The sequence below is a fragment of the Pan paniscus genome, chromosome 4, assembly GCF_029289425.2.
Source record: "Pan paniscus chromosome 4, NHGRI_mPanPan1-v2.0_pri, whole genome shotgun sequence".
Lineage (NCBI taxonomy): Eukaryota > Metazoa > Chordata > Mammalia > Primates > Hominidae > Pan > Pan paniscus.
This window is the reverse complement of record NC_073253.2, coordinates 41,450,082-41,471,318: the sequence shown is the minus strand read 5'-3', so window position 1 is coordinate 41,471,318 and position 21,237 is coordinate 41,450,082. Positions and strand designations below refer to the sequence as shown.

The 21,237-nt window shown below is 37.6% G+C and overlaps 1 protein-coding gene across 3 annotated transcripts in view; it reads left to right on the top strand.

Moving 5' to 3' along the window:
- ARHGEF28 (Rho guanine nucleotide exchange factor 28) overlaps positions 1–21,237 on the top strand; it is a 314,196-nt gene that overhangs the window by 220,898 nt on the left and 72,061 nt on the right. For all 3 annotated transcript variants that reach the window (XM_034959953.3, XM_063604431.1, XM_008962831.4), the window contains 8 exons: positions 721–832; positions 4,392–4,434; positions 9,407–9,530; positions 9,838–9,970; positions 16,592–16,647; positions 17,739–17,787; positions 19,651–19,795; positions 19,875–20,002. In XM_034959953.3, the coding sequence (XP_034815844.2) occupies positions 721–832; positions 4,392–4,434; positions 9,407–9,530; positions 9,838–9,970; positions 16,592–16,647; positions 17,739–17,787; positions 19,651–19,795; positions 19,875–20,002 (790 nt within the window). The remainder of the gene's footprint in view (positions 1–720; positions 833–4,391; positions 4,435–9,406; positions 9,531–9,837; positions 9,971–16,591; positions 16,648–17,738; positions 17,788–19,650; positions 19,796–19,874; positions 20,003–21,237) is intronic.

The window sequence follows — 21,237 nt, the reverse complement described above, 5'->3', positions numbered from 1 at the left end:
TGCATTTTCATGTATGTTGCCAATATAATAATAGGAATAATAAGTAATTGGGACAACAGGAACAAAACCGGCAAGTCATTTTAAAGTAGTAATATTAAGGATGTATAAATTAGTGATATCCAAACATCCACCCCAGAAAGTGCTAGATGGAAGGTCTATCAGAAATTGAGTACAGATTGGAAGGATTTGTATATTAACTGGATATATTTTTCCCTAGACATTGCAGCTAACATTATAAACTTAAATCATGGTTTGGAAGTCTAAAAATCTCTTATAATTGTAAGTGGCTATTCCACTATCCTCTAGTAATCCTTAAATATAGAAATCTCAGTTAATATAGAATCTTGTTGGAGGGCTACAGTAAAATAACAAAATAACTGACACCTCAGGTAAAAATAATAAACTCATTGTTGAGTATACAAAGAAAAAGTCATTTGTCTTAAGTTTTCATTTTTAGCCAAGTTGGCTAGGATATCATAGTTGCATTCTATAGTATATACAGGAACTATTCCCCAAACTGAAGGTTGCTGAAGTATTAAAATGGCAATAACATTTTAAAAATTGTGAGAGGAAAACAGAAACACATAATGAGATCATATCAGAAATGTTCAGGTTGAATCTCTTTTCAAAGGTGCAAATTTAGTAACATTTGAGGTGGTGAATATATATTTTCAGATCTCATGTATAAATTTTTAAAAACTTTATTATAATCTCTTTTAGGAATCACTGCTTTCTGGAGTTCGCTCACGTTCTTATTCTTGCTCATCACCCAAAATTTCTTTAGGAAAAACTCGTTTGGTGCGTGAATTAACAGTATGCAGTTCAAGTGAAGGTAAGCATCATGTAACATTTGGCTTTGAAAACACTATTCCAGAACAGATTTTTCAGTTAGTATAAGTACATAAAATATTCAAGAACAGCAGACAAGAATTTTCAGTTCTGTTTTCATAACTGGTTTTTCTAAGCCTGACAAAATTCTTTTCTTATTGGATAACAGCCAAATTTGATTTTGATCAGATTTGATTCTGATGAAATTACAAATACATGCACACCTCTCTGTTACTTTATTCTTTGAATAAAATGTTTTCCTCAAGGATAGTGTAAATTAGAATTGATTCCAGTTATATTATTATGAGGGCCTTAGAGGATTTTATTTGAGTAAATTACAAAAATTACTTTTGTCTCATATATACATTGCTAACATAATCCAACTCCTCAGAGCCAGAGTGTTGCAGAATGGATTTTCTTCTTTCTTTGTTTAGAAAGGGACTTTGGAGAGTTGAAATAACATATTTGTAACATGATTAAATATATCTCAACTTTTTTTGGTGGCAATGTAGGCAATTAGAAATATAACTTTTAGGCAATAAACTTTTAATTGAAATATAGGATACATACAAAAAGGAGTGCAAATCATAAATATGCATCTTGAATTTTCAAGCGAATTCAGATCTATAAATGGAAAAATTATGTACAACTTAGAGCTCCCCTTGTATCCTCTCTAAGCCACTCCTCCCATTTTCACCTGCCCCCATTTTGAAATGTAATTATTTCATACTTTCTGTAATTAATGTGTAATAATTATATTAAAAAGCATATTTGAAAGTATTCATGCCAATGCATAATACATAGCATTATAATGAAATTTTTGTCAATGTCTTAGAGAATATCTTTATTGTCTATTATCCTTAAGGGACTTAAAAGATTCAGAAAGCAAGAGATGAACTTAAGTACTCTGAAGTACTACTCAAATATTTTCTTAAGATAAAATATTTAAAATAGGATTTATTTTATTCCCTCTCTTTTTTCTTATTCTTGCTTATTAAATTGTTATTTTGCATTTTTATGCCATGCAGAACAATACTGAAAACATAATCTTGGTGCTTGAAACAGCTATCCTAGAATAATGACATATATGCTAGATGTTCAATAAATATTTGTTGAGTGAATATGAGAAAAAGATAGATAAAACACAAAAGAAATGCTACCATGATTTTTGTTTTCCTTTTTCTGGGATGTACTGTTAGAAGAGAAGAGAGCAAGACTGATAATACATGTCAGTTTTTATTTTTGGATGGGGAGATGAAGAAAAGTTACAAGAGAAAGAAAGGATACAACTACCTTGAGAGGGCAGGATAAAGAAGATGGATTGAATTTGTTCTGGATTTTAGTTTTTTACTTCATGGGTTCTTTCTAGGTCTCCAGGTCTCCCTAGCCTTAGTTTAGGTTGGTGTATTTTTAATAGTAGCTTGACACCTTTTCACTGATAGTCCCAGCTGATGAATTAACCTCACATTGTTACTATTTGGAAAACATGTTTAAGTTTTCTGTGCTTCAAATTATGGCTTTGCCTTTAGATCTGTGGCCCTTGATCTGTGAAGTCAGATATCTCTAGAGTTTGAAATTATTGACCACACAATTAAGAGGAAACTTATTGTTCACAAGGGAAAATAGCCCTAATTGACTTATTCTTTAATGATCAAGGAAGGGTGTCTTTACCTTACATGCAAGCCTGAAACCTTTGCATATGAGTTAGAATAAAAAGCTGATATCAACTGCTTTGGTTTTCAGTAAACGAAACCTTATCTTTAGATGGTATATTTAAAGACAAGGCTACTTGAATGAAGTTTGATACTATCCAGAAGGTAACAGTTAGAACCAGGCAATTTAGGTTGAGGCTACTCACTAAATATATGAAAATTCCAATGGATAGACTTATATGGCTGCAAACATTTGGATTGATACCATTTAGGTCAGTCAATACCATAGGACTATGAAAAATAAATTAACTACTAATGAAGAAGGAATAATTTTATCTGTGTTTATGTAATCAAAGCACAAATGTGAAAGCTTGCCTAATGCAAAGATATATTCTAATGTTTCATTGTTTAGTCTGCTAGGATTAATCAAAAGTAAATTGAGGTTTGTGTTGCCATAAATCCTTTCTTGATGAGTTTTGAATAGTCCTAAAAAATTTCAGGTCTATTTGAACAGAGTCCAAGTCTCCTTATGTCCCAGAGGGAAGCTCCCATATGAGAGCTGTAATGCAGATATACAAACCTAGGATGCTTTCAGTCCTTTTTATTATTATTTGTGATGTTCTGTCTTCCTTGTCACTTCCAAAGAGTTACTTACTGTAATTTCTCGTGTCTTTTTTTTTTTGAGCCAAGAGTACAATAATGGCAACTTTATTTTTGATGTTTGTATACATAAAACAAAATCTAGTTTTATAATTCCCTTTGGTCTATTGTAGATTTAGGCAGAAAGGAACATTGCCAATATTAAAATGATAACTACAGTCTCACCAAGGGGGACGAAGGGGTTCTGCATTTAAGAATTTGAGGAATGACGTAAACATACTTTTGAAAACGTTGTGAGCTGATGGATGGAATTTAATTGGATTTTGAACAGTTGGTGGCTTATTCTCTTGGTACTTCAGCCTATTTACCATAAGAATAGTGATTTCTGCCTATGACTTAATTTGAGGAACACTTGATAATGGCTATAAAATAAAGGCTTCAAATTCTTCAAAGTAGATTTCCTATTACATACAAGATAGTATTAGGTGCAACATTTGTTATTACCCATTTCAGGGGATATGTATTTGTTTTCCTCCTTATGTATCATTTCCCTTTGCAACCTAGTTATGCCTCTTCACTGTTCTGGATTGTGAGAGTGAAGGATTTGTCCCTGCTCTGTAGCTGGTGTGCTCCACAGTGACTGCCCCCTCCTTCAGGCTCTCTCACTGTCTAAATCAGTGTCTCTACTCCACCCCTGTAGTAAGTATTTCAACTCTGGAAACAAGATGGCTCCAAGCTGCTTGCATGAACCTCCCTTCTGGCCCCCTCCACAAGTCCAGTGAAAAAAATGGTCCTCCCTTTCCCATGAGCCACAGAGCACATCTCTGAACTCGCTGCTGCTAGGATTTTATGAGGACATTGCAGCTATATGAAAATTAACTCTTCTTATGCTGTCCTTCAAGACTTCATTTGAGCTTTGTTTAAAAGCAGTTATTTATTGGTTCTGTATGTTAGGGCATTAGTGTTATGAAGAATAGGGATGACTCTAGTGAAAAGTATCCAAAAAGATAGAACTAATTTTCTGCACTTCTGAAAATGTTTGCTGTCCCTTGCTGATGCTAACTTAGTTCATGAAGTCATTAAATGTTGGCATATTTTGGCCGTGTTTCTCCCTACCTTCTTTAAATTACGGAAAGTGATTTAAAAAAATCCAGAGCAATGCCTTACTTATATAAGATAACTCATTTTCTCATTATTTTCTAGCTGGTAGTGTGTATAATGATACAATATGGTTGAGTATGCATTTCAGACTAACATATGACTGCCAGTTTGTCTGCCTTAGTTTTCATTTTATTGTTCTGTGTCTTGTAGAGCAAAGAGCTTACAGCTTATCGGAGCCACCAAGAGAAAAAAGGTACTTTGACTATTCCATTTTTCCTGAGGAACTGCATGATCTTTCTTTGGAAATGTCCACACATCATTTTTGCTATCTGTTCACTAGTTCATGAGAGGTTTCCATGTAACAAGCCTGCCTAAGACCCTTTGCTCTCTCTGGGATCTGTATCAGGATAGATCTGCCAGCCCTCCCCTTTCAGTCCTTGGCTGTGCAGGCCTCAGGATTGGGGACAGCATGTTCTGTTTGGGTATCTTCAAAGCCAAACACCCTCAAGGGGAGCAGTGTGAGGGGACCACCTGTTTTAGAAAGGCAACATGTTTTCTCCAGCTCTATTCCACCGTGACAAGGGGGCTTACTTTAGTAACAGAACCCTGGGTGGTCAATGATAGAAAGTGCCTAAACATCCCTACTGTCTCTCTATGGATTTTTGCCTAGTAGCCCTTCAGCTGGAAACAAAGAATAAATGATGCAGAAGACTTTTAAGCATGATCAGTTTCCTAGTTGAGATGCAGATTTAACCTAAGCTTCTCTTTCTCCTAGAAGGTAAAACTGTTGTTGGAGTATAGCTTGGGAAGCAGACCAGTGTGCAAGCATGATTGTTGGTTTCTGTTGGTGTTGAATAACTAACTGCCCATGAGTCACACTTTGAAATAGCCCCAGGGTTATACGCAAAACAAGTGCCAGAATGGCACACATGTTTGACTTTAAGAGACCATCTGAAAAGAGTGAAATGGTTTAATTTTGTTTGAGATTAATACTAAAACTTTGAAACGTTTTAGTATACGGATCAAGATGGGGTGTTTTGTTTTAAATCTTGGAATCAAAGTATTAATAAGAAAAAGCCTCCTTTGGATCATTTCTATTTTTTTTTTTTGAAACCAGAGTAGAAACTTTCAAATGATACAAAAGAGGAAGATTAAGAATGCCCTTGAAAGATAGGATGATGATGAAGTTGACTTCGTGACAATGGCAATGAGGATGATGATAGCAAAAGCAGTAATTACTGACAATTATTGAACATTTGTATGTGACTTGTACTGTTTTAAGCAGTTTACATTTATTACCTCATTTAAGCAATTTACTTCCTCATTCTGGAATTTGATCTTCATCTTGGTCATCATTTTGATTAACAGTCATCTTTTTAACAACTGGAGAAATAATGGATTGTTATCAAGAATTTTTTAAATTAAAAATATAAAAAATATTCATTTGTCATTAGGAGAGAGATTTAAGACAGAAGGAGCCAATGTTATACTTGGCTAAATAGTAGCCTATAAAATATTTTCACTTCGATGGCATCTGTATGAAGTTTCTTTTTATCTGGTTCTTCGTTCTCTGTCACTCTTGTTTTTGTTTTCTATTTCTTTCTATTCTTTAATCTTTCTTGGTCCACATCCTGAAAGCATCTTACTCTCTCAGTCATATGCCTTGGTGTATCTAGTAGAGTGGATCTTTCATCTCACCCACTCTATTCCTGCTATCTTATCTTGTTGGATACGCCAATAAGATCCCAAGCCACACCTAATGCTTTGCTTTGGTCATGTTATAGGTATTTACCTGAGATGATGCCTTCTTTGATATTCTCTTATTTGTATTAATCACTTAGTTTCTAGAAAAGGGGACATCCATGTAAAAAATGAGCTCACTCTATACCTTGCAGGCTCATTTCAGCAGACACTCTGTTCTAATTTCTTAAAGATTATATGGCATGACTTGATTATTTTACTGCCACCATCTGTCTTAAATCTATTGTATATATTTCCTCCTTCTCCTCCTCTTTCTTCAAATCTGAGGATCTGAGTGTTAACAGAAGTTCCACTGTGTCAATTTTCAATCTGCATAGCAGGAACTTCTTTCAGCCCTTTAGGCCAGGTGCGGTGGCTCATGCCTGTAATCCCAGCATTTTGGGAGGCAGAGGCGGGCGGATCATCTGAGGTCAGGAGTTTGAGACCAGCCTAGTCAACATGAGGAAACCCTGTTTCTACTAAAATATACAAAAATTAGCCAGGTGTGGTGGCGGGCGCCTGCAATCACAGCTACTCAGGAGGCTGAGGCAGGAGAATGGCTTGAACCTGGAACGCGGGGGTTGCAATGAGCCGAGATCATGCCACAGCATCCTAGTCTGGGCGACAGAGCCAGACTCCATCTCAAAAAAAAACAAAAACAAAAAACAAAAACCCAAAAACAACAACAACAACAAAAACTTTAGATGCCAATTCTTTAAATAGATTAAGGGTTAAAATATTAAGAATCCATATTCTTAATATGTTTTAAATGTCTATTTACCTATTGAAAAGGCAGTACCATTAAAGGCTCTGAGAAGGGTTTGTAAAACTTTATTGTGAGTGATGCTATCGGTCATCAAACTAATAATAGAGGTTAGACGTTCTTGTTCTGGGATGTTAAAAATAACTTAATCTTTCCAGATTCTTACAAATGTAAAAGTTATTTAAATTCTATTATGAAATTATTTGAAGGTTTTCTCTTCTCAATTATTTTCTAAAGTGCCTGATTTTAATATAGGTAAATATCACATAATTAAATTAGATATGAAATGAAGCAACCAACCTTCTACATTTGCCCAGAGGTTATACAGTATTACCCATCTTCATAATCTGATAGTGGATTATGACTATGATATTCACATTTCTACCAGGTTGGGTGATGGTTTAAGTTTTCATATTTCATAATTAATAATATTTTTAAAAAAGCATTTTTATGTTTACACTGTTATCTCTCAGGTCTTATCAACCTCAGCTTAAAAAGTTGAAGTATCGGCTGGGCGCGGTGGCTCACGTTTGTAATCCCAGCACTTTGGGAGGCCGAGGTGGGCGGATCACCAGAGGTCAGGAGTTCTAGACCAGCCTGGCCAACATGGCGAAACCCCATCTCTACTAAAAATATGAAAATCAGCTGGGCGTGGTGGTGGGCGCCTGTAATTACAGCTACTCAGGAGGCTGAGGCAGGTGAATCACTTGAACCTGGGAGCCTGAGGTTGCAGTGAGCCAAGATCACGCCATTGCACTCCAGCCTAGGCAACGAGAGCAAAACTCCATCTCAAAAAAAAAAAAAAAGTTAAAGTGTCATGTTGTAGAATTATAAAGGATATATGATAAATTGTGCATTTATAAGTTTTTAATCAATGTGGAAACTGTCGTTTTTTATATAGTCTTCTGTAGCAGGGGAGTTGGGAGTAGAGTTGGGTAACCAATAATTAATTTTCTTTTATTTGCAATAGTTTAGTTGTGTTCCTGCTGGGAAGTACAAAAGGGGCTTCTTGACCTCAAAATCCACAATGACCTAACCATTCTTTAATTCCGATATTAGGTCTCCTCATCATTCTTCTCTTCTCTTAGACGTTGGATAGCATTTGGTGGGGTCAAAAAAGGCCTTCCAAGAGAGGAGTCTTTTCAAACTCTCAAATGTATTTTTTCCCCCAATTTTGAAAGTGAGCCTTTTGAATATTATGGCACAAATTTTGCAAATTAGGATGCGTAAGACACCAGAGGTTATGGGAAATTTCGGATTCTATTAACCAGTCAGTTATCCTAGGTAAAAATGACTAGAGGTAGCATGGAAGTAGAAAGGAAATTAAAAGGGTCTGAGATTCTTTCACTACTCTGTTGGCATAGGGTATGTTTAATTCTATTCACTTCCTTTTTCTTCTGCCTTTTAAAATGTTTTCTCTAAGCAGCAAACCCAATTTCATTTACTGTGCAGGCTTTAAGTAACAGGACATAACACTGTTCTGACTATACCTTTAGATCTACATGGTCAAGAGGCAGCTCTTAAGCCATGTATTTTTTTTTTCTAAATGCATTAATAGGTTTGAGCTCCAAAACCTAATATAGAGCTTAAATAACTTAAAGTTTTATTATACTATGTACCATATTAAAGTGTGGAAGGGGTCTTGGAAATAATTTAGTCTAAGCCTGTCATTAATTACATAAGAGCAATCAAAGTCCTAGAAAGTTGTCATTGAAAGCAATATTTTCACAAAATATAATGATATATATTTTGGTGTAAATCAGTAATTTGATTGCTTTTAAATACTTCCCAGAGATAAATGTGTTAGTTATCAGTATGGAAAGGTGAGAATTTTAGGGGGTAGGAGAGACTTTAGTTAGGAAATAATCACTATGGCAATCATCTACAGAAGTGTTACCTGGTTTGACATGATATTTAGGTTGATTTTTAATTTATTCTTTCCTCAGTAATAATAGAAATATAAGATTATCAGAGGAAGCTCTAGGGGGAATTGTAACTTTCATAGTCTGCATATGTTTTTTTCTAGAGAATAATTGTGTTGTGGATTAGAAGAAAATAAACGGTGTTCAGGGTATTCATGGGTTGGGTACAGTTACCTCTACCTTGCTTCTTATTTTATGGAGTATCCACAGCCTCTCTCCTCCACAACCTAGAGAGTCTCAGATTGTACTGAGTGGGAGAGGCTGCACCGAGTGGCAGTCAGTCTGTTTCTCAGGCCGTATCAACAGAGGAAACACGTGTCTACTGAGTATTATCTCTGTGTTCCAAAAATAAATAAAATCCAGTTGCATATTGTTGGTTATTTGGCTTCTCTGTGCTCTGGGGAATTCTTACTAGCATAGTAAACAGGAAGTTGAGTGTTTTCAGGGTAAAATTATAAGTCTAAGGTTTATTTCCTCAATATTTTATTATGAAAATTTTCAAGTACACAGAAAAGTTGAGAGAATTATCTAGTGTATACCCACTTCCACCACCTATGTTCTATAATTGTTGACATTGTGAGATTGTTGCTCTAATCACATGTCTGTTCACTTATGCTATAGGGTGTATTTTTAATGAATTGTTTTTCTCTTTAGAACAGCCACTAAAACCTGAAAAAATATATACACATACACATATGTGTATACACACACACACACACACATACACACACACACACACGTATATGCTATTCTTCCTGTTGAAGTCCTATAGGCCATGATAACAGATTCTGTTTTTGTAGAATTCAGGAAGAAGAATGGGATAAATACATCATACCTGCCAAATCAGAGTCTGAAAAATATAAAGTGAGTCGAACTTTCAGTTTCCTCATGAATAGGATGACTAGCCCTCGGAATAAATCAAAGGTAATTAAAGTTATTCACTTATTTTCTATAAAATATAGACATTTTAGTTTCTCAGCAGTTAGTATAATTTCCACTTTCCCTTTAAAATCACTTACCTTAGATTTTATTTACACATATTTCTTATGGAATATTGCTACAGCCCAGAATATCACATTTAGATGTTACGGTGTCCCTCTGTGTGCAGTCCTTATATTGTGATGGAAAATGTAGAGACTTTGCTCAGATGATTTCTATAAGAAAGTTGGCTCACAGCGTTTTCCTTTTCTCATTTTTCCCCACTTTCCTACTGCTGCTGCTGCATCTGAAGACAAAAAGCAAGGATGCCAAAGATAAAGAGAAGCTGAATCGACATCAGTTTGCCCCAGGGACATTCTCTGGGGTTCTGCAGTGTTTGGTTTGTGATAAAACACTCTTGGGGAAAGAGTCACTGCAGTGTTCTAGTAAGTTCTCAGGTCTATGTGTGCTGTCTTTGCTTTCATCTCCTGACAGTAACCTTGGGAAGAGGCTCATTGCTCAATACATTTACATAAACCTTTTCAGTGCCACACATATGACTGAACCGTTTACCAAGCAAGGACTGATACTGGTTAGAGTCAGTGTGTTTTGTCCATAACTGATAGCCTGTCTGAACCCCAGATTTGTATGCCTCACTGTCTCCACTGGGATGTCTAAAGAGCGTCTCAGATGTTACATCTCCCCCTTCTGTGCTCACCTAAAAGCTGATGCTCTCAGCCTTTAATGGCAACTTGATCATTCCAACCAGATGTTCATGCCAAAACTTTTGGAGTACATCTTTATACCTCCCATTTTCTCACATCCCACATCCAATCCATCAACAATCCTCTTGGCTCTATTTTCAGAAAACATATAAAACCCAGGCACTTGTCACCCCTACCACTGATATCATTCTGGTCTAAAGCCACCATTTCTACAGCATTCCAACTGGCTTCCTTGTGCTTTTACCCCTAAAGTCTGTTCTCAAAGCATTAGCCAGAGTGAGCTTGTAAAGGCATATATCACTGCGTTCAAAAAGATCTCCCAATGGCTTCCTATACCTCAAGTATAGACTGAAGTCCTTAAGTCCTTACAATGACAGCAAGTTCCCATGTGATCTGCCCCCCCCTCCTTACTCCCTCTGCTCCAGTCACACTGGCATCTTTGCTGTTTTTCGAACATGGCAGTCATGCTCCTGCCTTAGGGCCTTCTCTGGCTGTTCCTTCTGATTGCAACACTCTTTCCTCAGATACCCACATGGATCACTCAGACAACAGCTTCTCAGGCAGCCTTTCCTGATCTCCCAGTGCCTGGCTCATCCTTGCCCTCCTCCTGGCATTTTTTCCCATTATAATATTTACCACCATCTAACTTACTACACAGTTTGCATATGGGGGCTAGATTTTTGTCTGTTGAATTTGTTCTCTACTATATGCAGAGTGGCTAGAACAATACCTTGTACATTGTAGGGGCTTAGTAAATATTTGTTGAATGAAAGAATAATTCAGAGAAAAAGTAGTGAGGCGCAGGCAGGTGGAATAGATTTCATGGTATTTGTTGATCGCCAGAATTGTGGGACTATTTGGGAGGTGGGATGGGAGCACAAAGGGAAGAGAGGAGCAGGGGAAGTTTACCTCTGAAGCTCCTCATAAAATTTGTTGAAAATGATTGAATTAAAAAATTTAGATGTATCTACAGCTGGACATCTGATCAAAATACAATCCACATATGACATTACAGGCAGATTGAATTTTCTCCTCACAGTTGACATTGTGTTTAATTATGCTGACTTTATTGCATGTTTGAATTTTGCTTTCCTTGAAAACTTGATTCCTGTCTTTTCCTGGATCTGAAGTAGCATCAGGCTGCTCAGATGTGGTTTAATTTCCTACATTTTTAGAGATTTGCTCCAAGTATCGTTTATGGGTTGTTTCTGGCCTGCCCACACTTCAGCGGTCGGTTCATTCGTGTGATGGGCATGTGTTTCCTAGGTTGTCGTTCCACCCTTGTGTGGGTGGACTTGTGGACTTGAGCCCTTCGATGCATCCCTGGCCACACCCAAGACCTTTCCCTCCCCTGTTTTAAGACAGACTCAAGTTGGGTAATCTTCACCCACTGCTTTTAAGCCTGTCTCTGCCATTTCTTCATTAACCATCTGCATTTTGACCTCTGTGCATACTGCTTAACAGAAGTTCTGCTTTTGATGGAAACTGAGAGTCACTTTCTAGTCAAGTCTGAGTCTTTCCTCATTGTTCAGACTCACTGGTTTCCTGTTTCCAGGTCGACATCTCTCCTTTCAGGGATGTTTCCTTCTTTTCTGTGGCACACTACTCTTCTGTTTTACCATCTGGGTTGTCTCCTTTTCCCTAATACTGGGTACGCGCAGAAGTTAGTTCTTGGGCACTTGTTCATTTTTCCTTGATTGTTTCTAAGTATAGTCATCCAATCTTATGTTCCAAAATATCATATTTAGACCTGTTACTCCTATATTAATATCTTCTTTCCTCGCTTTGTATTTCCATATTCAGTTGCCCAGAGGCTGAGTACCCATGTAATTTATGGCCACTTTGGAGAATTATGGTAAAAACTACAGGTATAAACTAAGACTGTGGCAGGCACAGGGGCTCGTAGGGAGACCATATGTGGGAATCATCACTCAGAGATTTCATTGTCTTCGAAACCCAATGTGTCTAAAACCGACCTCAAAGTCCACGCCCAGCAGGCCATCCTTGGCCTGGCATCACAAGCTTCAACCCTGGCTGCTTTAATTCCACTGCCCTCTTGTCCCTCCTGTCAATGTCACTCAGTCACTCTTTTCTTTCCCTTCTCACTGTTGCCACTCTGGGAGATTCTCATCACCGCCTTCTAGAATACTGGGAGGGAATGGTGCTAGTTTCTTCCTTTCCAGGTATGTTCATCTACAATTTACGATCAGTACTTTTCCCACAGTAATCTTTGTAAAACACCACTTTCATCAGCCCACATAAACTTAAGGACCTCTCTTGTGTTTACTGGGCTAAGTCCAAGCTCTTCCCATGGGCATTTGGTTCCCTTGTCTGGACCTGCTCATTAGACTCCTAGGCCCCCCTTCAGCCTCAGTTTACAGTCTGAGGCCCCACCAGTTCCGTTGCCCTTTCCTCCCACTGCGTGTGATTTCCTGCCTCTGCTATTTTGCCTGTGATCATCTCCTTCCTCTCAGTTTCCCCCACTCCTCTGCATAGATCCTGGTTTTTTACCTCCTCTTTGGAGGTCTTCCCTGACCACTGTGGTCCAAACTCCTGCCTATCCCTTTCATATCCATTTAAAATTGGATTATTTACAGTCTCCTTGGGTTTTAACTATTAAAAGAAACAAAGTTATTTTAGGGCCCTAATCACACGATAACTCCCGTGTAGGTCCCGAGTCACTCATGCAGAGCTGGCGACCAGTAAAGCCTAGGGAGCCAGAGCTCACTGAAAGGGAAACTTTTGTAGTAAAGAATATGTTGGTTCATTGAGTTGAGTGGATGTGATGGAAATTGCTGAAAATATCTAGGATACATTTAGCTTTAAAAACAGTCATTTCTTAAAAAAGGAATAGTATGTATAGAAGTTATAAGGTTTAAGCAGAAACTTTTTATAATATTACCACTTAGAGAAAAAGACTATTAATATTTTAATGGAGTTCCTTATAACCATAAAAAACTATGGGAGCCTCGCTCTGTTGCCCAGGCTGGAGTCCAGTGGTGCAATCTCAGCTTACTGCAACCACCGCCTCCCAGGCTCAAGCGATTCTCCTGCCTCAGCCTCCTGAGTCGCTGGGACTATAGGCACATGCCACAACACCCAGCTATATGTGAGATTTTAATGCTGTTTCATTTGTTGCTGACATCAAATGTATTTAACTATTTGTTTTTGAACATTTAATTTTTTCCTAATTTTTTAAACAAATAATTTGGCAATGAGCATTCTTTTGCACATATCATTGTCCACATATTTGGTAATTGCCTAAGATTAAATTCTAGAATCAGTATGAGTAGGTCAAAGTGTATATTTGATTTCCTCTTTTACCCACAACTTTTTTTAGAAGTAATTTCAAAATTTACAGTTACTTTTTGGCGGGGGGAGAGGGTGGTTTAAACTTTGCTTATTCATATTAAGGTTTTTACATGGAGCAATACAAATATGACACATACAGTCTCTGCTGTTTTGGTTAAATAATCTTTTTCCATGGGTGCATTTTTGTTTTTAATTGTGAAGGTTAATATTCCTAATCTTAAAAACAAGATATGATATAAAACAACACACAGTATTGTGTAAGTATTCAAAATTCTTGTGTAATTTTCCTCTTGTTAAAACCTGAGTTGCTAATTTTCCACAAAATTATATTTCTATAAAATTACCCTTGCTTATAAATAAGTTTCTTGGCTATTATGTTGATGTTACATTATCTGTTACACATAAATTTATATCATACCTTCATTGCAGATTTAACCTTAATCAACATAAAATTATTCTTTTAACTTCATTAGATGCCTTTTGCATTTAGTTTTACTTTGTCTAAACTTAATACTCCTCCTGCTTTCCATTTGTTTGTATTTCTTTCAACTATTTCTGTGTTTTCGATTTGAGGTGCATGTCTTTAATTTAGCTAGAGGTAATCTGTAATGTAGCTGAAGAATGTTGTTTTATAACAGGGTTTTTAACATTTTACATTTAATTTTACTGCTACCAACATATCTTTTATAGGTCCTTGCTCTTTTCCTTGATGTCTAGTTTAGCTATTCAGACCATGTGTTGTTTGCTTTTGTCTTCTCCAGGGATTTGGCAAGATACTCTCTTTTAATGTCAACTAATAGTAGCTTTAAGGCTGTGGAAGGCTAATAATTTAATACCTTTTTATTTCCCTTATGTTTACTCTCCCCCGGCCCAGCCTCTGTTAATACACTGAATTAATTATTATTCTTTTCATAAGATTATTATGTTTAATCTTTCAAGTATAATTTTCTATTTCAAAAACAAGTTGACACTTTTATTCAGCTCTATCTCTACCTACAGTTTTTTAGATGTGGTTCTTTGTTTAGCTTGTTTTACTGCTCACTTTTGTTTCTTTAAAAAAAAAAAAAAACTACAGTGAATCCTTCTTGAACTCCTAATTTTGATTCTGTCCTCAAAAGGCTAAAATAGGAGTGATCTGTTGATCTGAAACTTCATGTACCAAGGGACCTATTTTTTTTTTCACACAAGAAAAACAACTTAGTTAAATAAATTCTTGGACCAAAGTCTTTTCCCTTCATTGCTTTGCCAACATTGCTGCAACAGATTTGAGCATTTATTATTAAAGTGGAAAAGTCTAGGGCCAACCTGACCCTATTCCTTTGTTGATAACCCTTGTCTTCTGCCTTATGCTTGAGGACTTTTCATTTTTTAATCATATGGATATTATGAGAATATGTCTATAGAGTAGGTGTCATTTAATTATTTTTCTTAGGAAACAGTGAGAACTTTTGATGTGTCCTTTTGGGCGCTTTTTCAGCTTTATAGAATTCTTGTCTATGGTGGCTTTGACTGTCACTGCTTCTGATCTAATTTTTCTGATCTCTTCCTTGGGTAAGTATGATTTCTGCTATCTATGTTCGTTGTATGACATCTATTTTATAATTATACCCTTCCTCTTCTCCATATTCTGGAGGGAGTCTTTCAAGTGTAATTTCATAGCTCGGCTTTGATGTCTGTGCCACACAGATTCTTCTCAGTTCAGTTCAGATTGTGCTCTTGTCTCTTTTCCTTCCTTGCGGTCCTTGCCTGTCTCATGAAGCTCCATTTTCCTCTCCTCCTGCAGGCCAAGTCTCACATCCTTTTCTCCCTCCATGCACTTTCATTCTATTTTACTGAGGCCCCCGTCTTCTGTCTCTTATCAAGAACAATTTTCAAGTATCTAAAGTTTCTTTCCTATTTCTGGATCTAGTATTCAGTGGTTGCTTCTTCTGGTGGGTTGTTGGTGTAACTTTGTTCTGTGGTATCTTAGGGTATCTACATTTTCCCTATTATTTACTCACTCTGCAATGAGGAGAGGGCTGTCTGAATCTGATGCTTATCAGCCGGGCCAATGCATAGATTAGCCTTGGGCCCTGCTTGCTGGCCACTGGCGTGTTGACTGAAATGCCTCTTCAGACCTGCAGCCTGAGGACAGTTGTAGGGCGCAGCTTCCTGCCCAGTTCTTGTTGGGTCACTGGCATTTATGCAGTGTGGCTTTGATGGACCAACATGGGATCTTCCAATCCCACAGAAGGATTCCTTCTGCATACATTTCTGATGCACCCAGGCTCCTCAGTCTATGCTACAGTGTGTGTGGGGTGGTGATGTACAGGTGGGAGGGGAAAGGACCCAAAGACAACAGCTTGGCAGCAACCAGTGCCCACATAGTGCAGCTTTCCATGAGGACAGCCTCAGTGTCTGTGTTCATGGGCAGAAAGGGGCAGGGAAAGTATTCCCTTACATTCTTCCAGTGAGATGACATTGTTTTATGACATGTGCCCATTGTTTATGATATAAAACAATGGGCACAGGGCTAACATTTCTCATTTAATTAGACTACCTCAAACTTCTGGTTAGTAGGAATTCTTGCCAAGACCTCACAATACATTTTTTTCAGCATTGTTAAGAGTTTGTTTTCTTTCTTCTGGTTGTGATAGGCATTTTACCCAGTGTGGGAGTGGGGAGTTACTACCAGCCAGGTGTCAGAAATCCCATGCAATGTAATGCATGTAATAGGAAGTGAGTTCTCAGGGAGACACAGAAGCATTGCAGAAGTGTATATCATTCATAACTTCAGATTTAGTAATTGATAAGATCCTGTGTATAAGGGGAGAAATATCTCCAAAGAGATTAAAATAATAGCATTCTGCTTGTGCTTGAGTGGTGAGGATACATGTGATTTAAATATTTGTCTTTCCTTCTTTAGTTTTCCAGATATTTGTAATGTTTATGTGTTTTTTTATAATGACCAGTGAAAGCATGATGTAGTCTTATTAATTTCAGACTAATTAAGTAAGATGAATGCTTTTGTATCTTTTCCCTTTATTTCAGACTGTAATGCAAATGTGCACAAAGGTTGTAAAGATGCTGCGCCTGCATGCACCAAGGTAATTGCTCAGTGATCTGTGAATATATATGTAGCATGGTTGCTTCATAGTATCTATTTGAGCTTTTACTCTTTTTTATTACCATCTAGATTTATTTCTAAAGCGATCATGATAGCGATAACATAACATATGCTCAAAGTGTATAGTTATTTGCTTAACTGTACACTGTTAGAAATGGAAGGAAAGCTCAAGTCCAGATATTTGTGTTATATGCTGTGGCTAGGTTAGGCTTTCTGTTGAGACCTGCTTGGTTTACCAGTGCAAGCCCTGGGTACCTGCAAATGAAGATCAGAGTAGTAAGTCACAAATGTCTGCAAGCCTCACAGTCACTGGAAGACCTGTGACTACACAGATTTCTGGGCCCCAATTCCAGAATTTCTGATTCCATAGATCTGAGGTAGGGCCTGAGAATGTGCATTTCTAACAAGTTTGCAGGTGATGATATTGCTGCTGGTCCTGAGACCTCAGTTTGAGAACCACTGGACTAGAAGAATGTTCTCTGTAGTTGGGAATGGGCTTGAGTAGATGAAGGTGTCTGTGATTCTATTCCTTTCTTTTCCACTCAGTAGTCATGTCACAGATGCATGTGAGTGAACATGATGATCCTTCAGGGGGAAATTTGCAGTTGCAAACCTCTGTGTCAATAGGAACACATATTGTGTCAGATCACAGAGTTGAGGGCTGTTTTGAAGGTGACATTTCAGTGCTACAGGTGGTTGTCTCCTATAGTCAGGAGGGATAGCAGGAGGTAGAAAGAAACAAGAAGGAGAAAGGCAGCATTGATAGGAACTTTCAGCCTGGGTCTGGACACATGAGCTGGAGACCTTGGTTTCTGTTCCCCTGAGGCTTTTAATGAAGCCAGGAGTGTTCAGGAGGCGCATGTTCACAAGGCCCCTTCATTATAACTTGCACATTTTATTATCACATTTGACTCTTCATTGCATTTAATGTCTTTTGCTTTGAATTCCTCTTGGAAATAAAATAACAAAAATGATATAGATAAGAATTCTGTTCTGTGTAACTATGTGGATATTCTTATAGTCTAATGATACTTTGATCTTACTTTATGTGTTTCTAATATTCTTTACCAGAAATTCCAAGAGAAATATAACAAGAACAAACCACAGACCATCCTTGGAAGTAAGTGATGTAGAAAATGACAAGAACTTTTAAAAATTTAATACATACTACACATTTTTCCATTATAAAAAGATCTCCTTTTGTTTTCTCATTTATCCAGTTATTTCTTCTTTCATAACATATGCTTGGCATGATTTTTAGTTCTATAAAGTCGTCAAGAAGGCTATCAACTTCTAGGTCAACCTAAGAACTTTTGTGTTGTGTGTACCATATGATCTTTTATATTAGAGAGGGCTATAAGGAGAAGGTATTAACGTGTTGCTTCAATTCTAAGATGCTGTCTAGTGGAATATGCTCTGCTGATGTATTAATAATCCTTCAAGGAAAAGAGAAATACTACATGAAATGTACCTTACTTTGTTTTCCTAGTAGTAGCGTAGTATAGTAATATTGCAGTAATATATTTGTCTATACAGATACACACCACATTCTTCTTAAGAATCGCCATGTTTGATGGAAAAAGTCTTCAAATTTGGAGTCTGTAGATTCTTATCAGTTTCTGTTGTCCATTATTATAGTTACCTGGTGTTTAATTAGCTGTGCTTGAGGCTGTGATCTCATTAGCTCCTTTAGAATGACCGTGAAATTTCAAGGCATACTGGAGTTTGGTTTGCATATCTTAAAATTTGGTGGCTCTGTTTTTCCTGAAGTGTATATTGCTGAAATTTAAGCAGTTTATCTTTAAAATAATTGGTGCCCTCTGACAGTTCTTTACATTGCATACAAGAACCAATCACGCCAATGTCTCCTAAATTTGAAAATCTCTTGCTTTATTGTGAGAGATTTTGCGACGCCTTCTGCCTAAAGTTGTGTTACTTGACATGTGGCAGGAATTTTAAGTGCATGGTAACTTTTCATTTCCATGTAACAAAGTGTGACTGATATTTTAAAACCACTTTAATCAGGGGACAATTATGCATGCAAATTTGTGGCAACATGCTATTGGGTGTAATGTTATATTAGGTTAAGTTGGTTCAGGTAGTAACAACTGTCACATCACTCTCTTGCCTTGACCCCAAAAGTCTCTTTGATGATGTCAGTTATAAGGGGCTTCTCATTTTCATAGGGTTAAATGTGAAAATAAATAGTATCTTAGAATTGATGAAATACCACATATTACTCCTCTTCACATGGGAGTCATAAGAACAAATTTAACTTATGCACGTGTAAAATGCTTTGTAATGTCTGGATCTTCCTTTTGCTTGAGAATATATATGCTACACAGCTATAATATGGGACCGAAATGTCTTCTGAGTCATTTATAGTACACATCAAATGTAAATGCATCTGTGCCCAGAATATTTTAGAACTGACCAGAAAAACACAGAAGCCCTATTTAGTTTTCCATGTGTGAGAGAGAATAGCCCAGCTTGGCTTGCAGGCTTCATTTGCCTGAGATCCTTATACCATGAAGAATAGGCTCTCCAGCATCATTCCATTCCATTGACGTGTTCTCTGTGTGTGGATGCTTGTTTATACACACAATATGCATTCAGTAACAGTACTAATAACACCTTGCAACTATTTAAAGCTGGCTGTAAGGAGTACAAGCAGTGATTTATGGGAAAGCTGGCGCAGTATTTCCCCATTCCATTGTCTTGTTTGTTTGTGCAATCCCAAACACCCACAGTCTCCAAGTGGAGATGCGGAAGCAGGCCTGCAGCATGGGTGTCAGGAGGGTGTACAATGAAAGGGACACTAGGAGCAAGTGTCAGGATCTAGCAGGGAGACTGGTTTTAAGGCAGAGCATGCATCAGATTACAAGTAGTCATTGCAGGGTTTAGCTTTCTGGCTTTTAAGTGACTACTTTTACTTGTAATTACTGACCTGGAAACCACATGAAGCATCTGTTCTGATTTCCAGATTCTTCATTTAGGGACATCCCACAGCCTGGTCTCTCCTTGCACCCTTCTTCCTCCATGCCTGTTGGATTGCCGACTGGAAGGAGGGAGACTGTGGGACAGGTCCATCCATTGTCCAGAAGTGTTCCAGGCACCACCTTGGAAAGGTAAGGCCGAGTGTGTTTTTACATATTAATGGCTCAGAGAGCTGCTGGGGCTAACTTTGCTCCCCTCCCTCTCTCCTAGCTTCAGGAGGTCAGCCACATCCTTGGAGTCTGAGAGTGACAATAACAGCTGCAGAAGCAGGTCTCATTCTGATGAGCTGCTACAGTCCATGGGCTCTTCTCCCTCTACAGAGTCTTTCATAATGGAAGGTGAGGAGAAGACACACTTCCATTTATTTGTGTTTTTGTTAGCATTTGCCAAAATGACATTGTCTGAAGGAAATAAGATTGAAGCATTTTTTTTTCTTTTTCAAAGAAGTCTGTTTCAGGGTGTCTCTTTGGTATAGGTTCTACTTTTTAAAAGAATGAAAATTTAGCCCCAGAGGAGAAAACCAGAGAGTGACCAAGGAAATATGATGTAAATTTTAAATAGACATATTACTAAAAGAATGTCACAAGCATAATGAAGAGAAATGAATGAAATATATTGTGTGCTTGTTATTAAAAATGTTTTATAGCTATTGATGAATTATAATAGGATCCTATATCAAAAACATACTTTAGTTAGTTAAGACTGGTCTTCTTTGGATCTCTGAGATACTTACCCCATCTGTTGCCTCCTAGGGGAATAAAAACATTTTGTTTTGAGATGGAGTCTCACTCTGTTGCCCAGGCTGGAGTGCAGTGGTATGATCTCGGCTCACTGCAGCCTCGAGCTCCCAGGTTCAAGCAATTCTCCTGCCACAGCCTCTCGAGTAGCTAGGAGTACAGGTGCGCATCACCACCCCCAGCTAATTTTTGTACTGTTCGTAGATATGGGGTTTCACCACATTGGCCAGGCTGGTCTTGAACTCCTGACCTCAGGTGATCCAACTGCCTCGGCCTCCCAAAGTGCCGGGATTACAGGCATGAGCCACTGTGCCCAGCCATTAAAGCATTTTTTAAAGCATATTTTATAGAGCAGGACTTAATCTAGGGAATTAGTTTTTGTATACAAGCTGCACCAGTAAGAAGGAAAACCAAATGGAAAGAGAATAGTGACAAGAGAGAGGAGTGGACTCTGCCCCAGGAACCTGTTTTATTTTAATCTTAAGTCTTTAAATTCATTGTCATCTCATTTGTACTGCTCTGAGCTGGAACCTCTCTAATGAGTGCCATTTGGGTAAATAGGGTTTAGTTTTCCTGAGGAGTGGGGGAGGGGGGGAGGGAAGGGCGTGTATGTATGTGTGGTTTGTTTGTAATTTTATCAGAAAAATCTGCACTCATTTGTGACTCAAGTACTTACACACTGCTTTGTGTCTTAGCAAGTCAAGGGCAAATCAAATGGATGAGTACACAATTCAGATTTTAGTAAACAGTACAAAATAACCCGGGGCAGAAGAAATTGGTGTGTTCAAGACTCTGTAGGTTACCAAAAATAAAACTAAAATAGAGCAGGCCAAAAC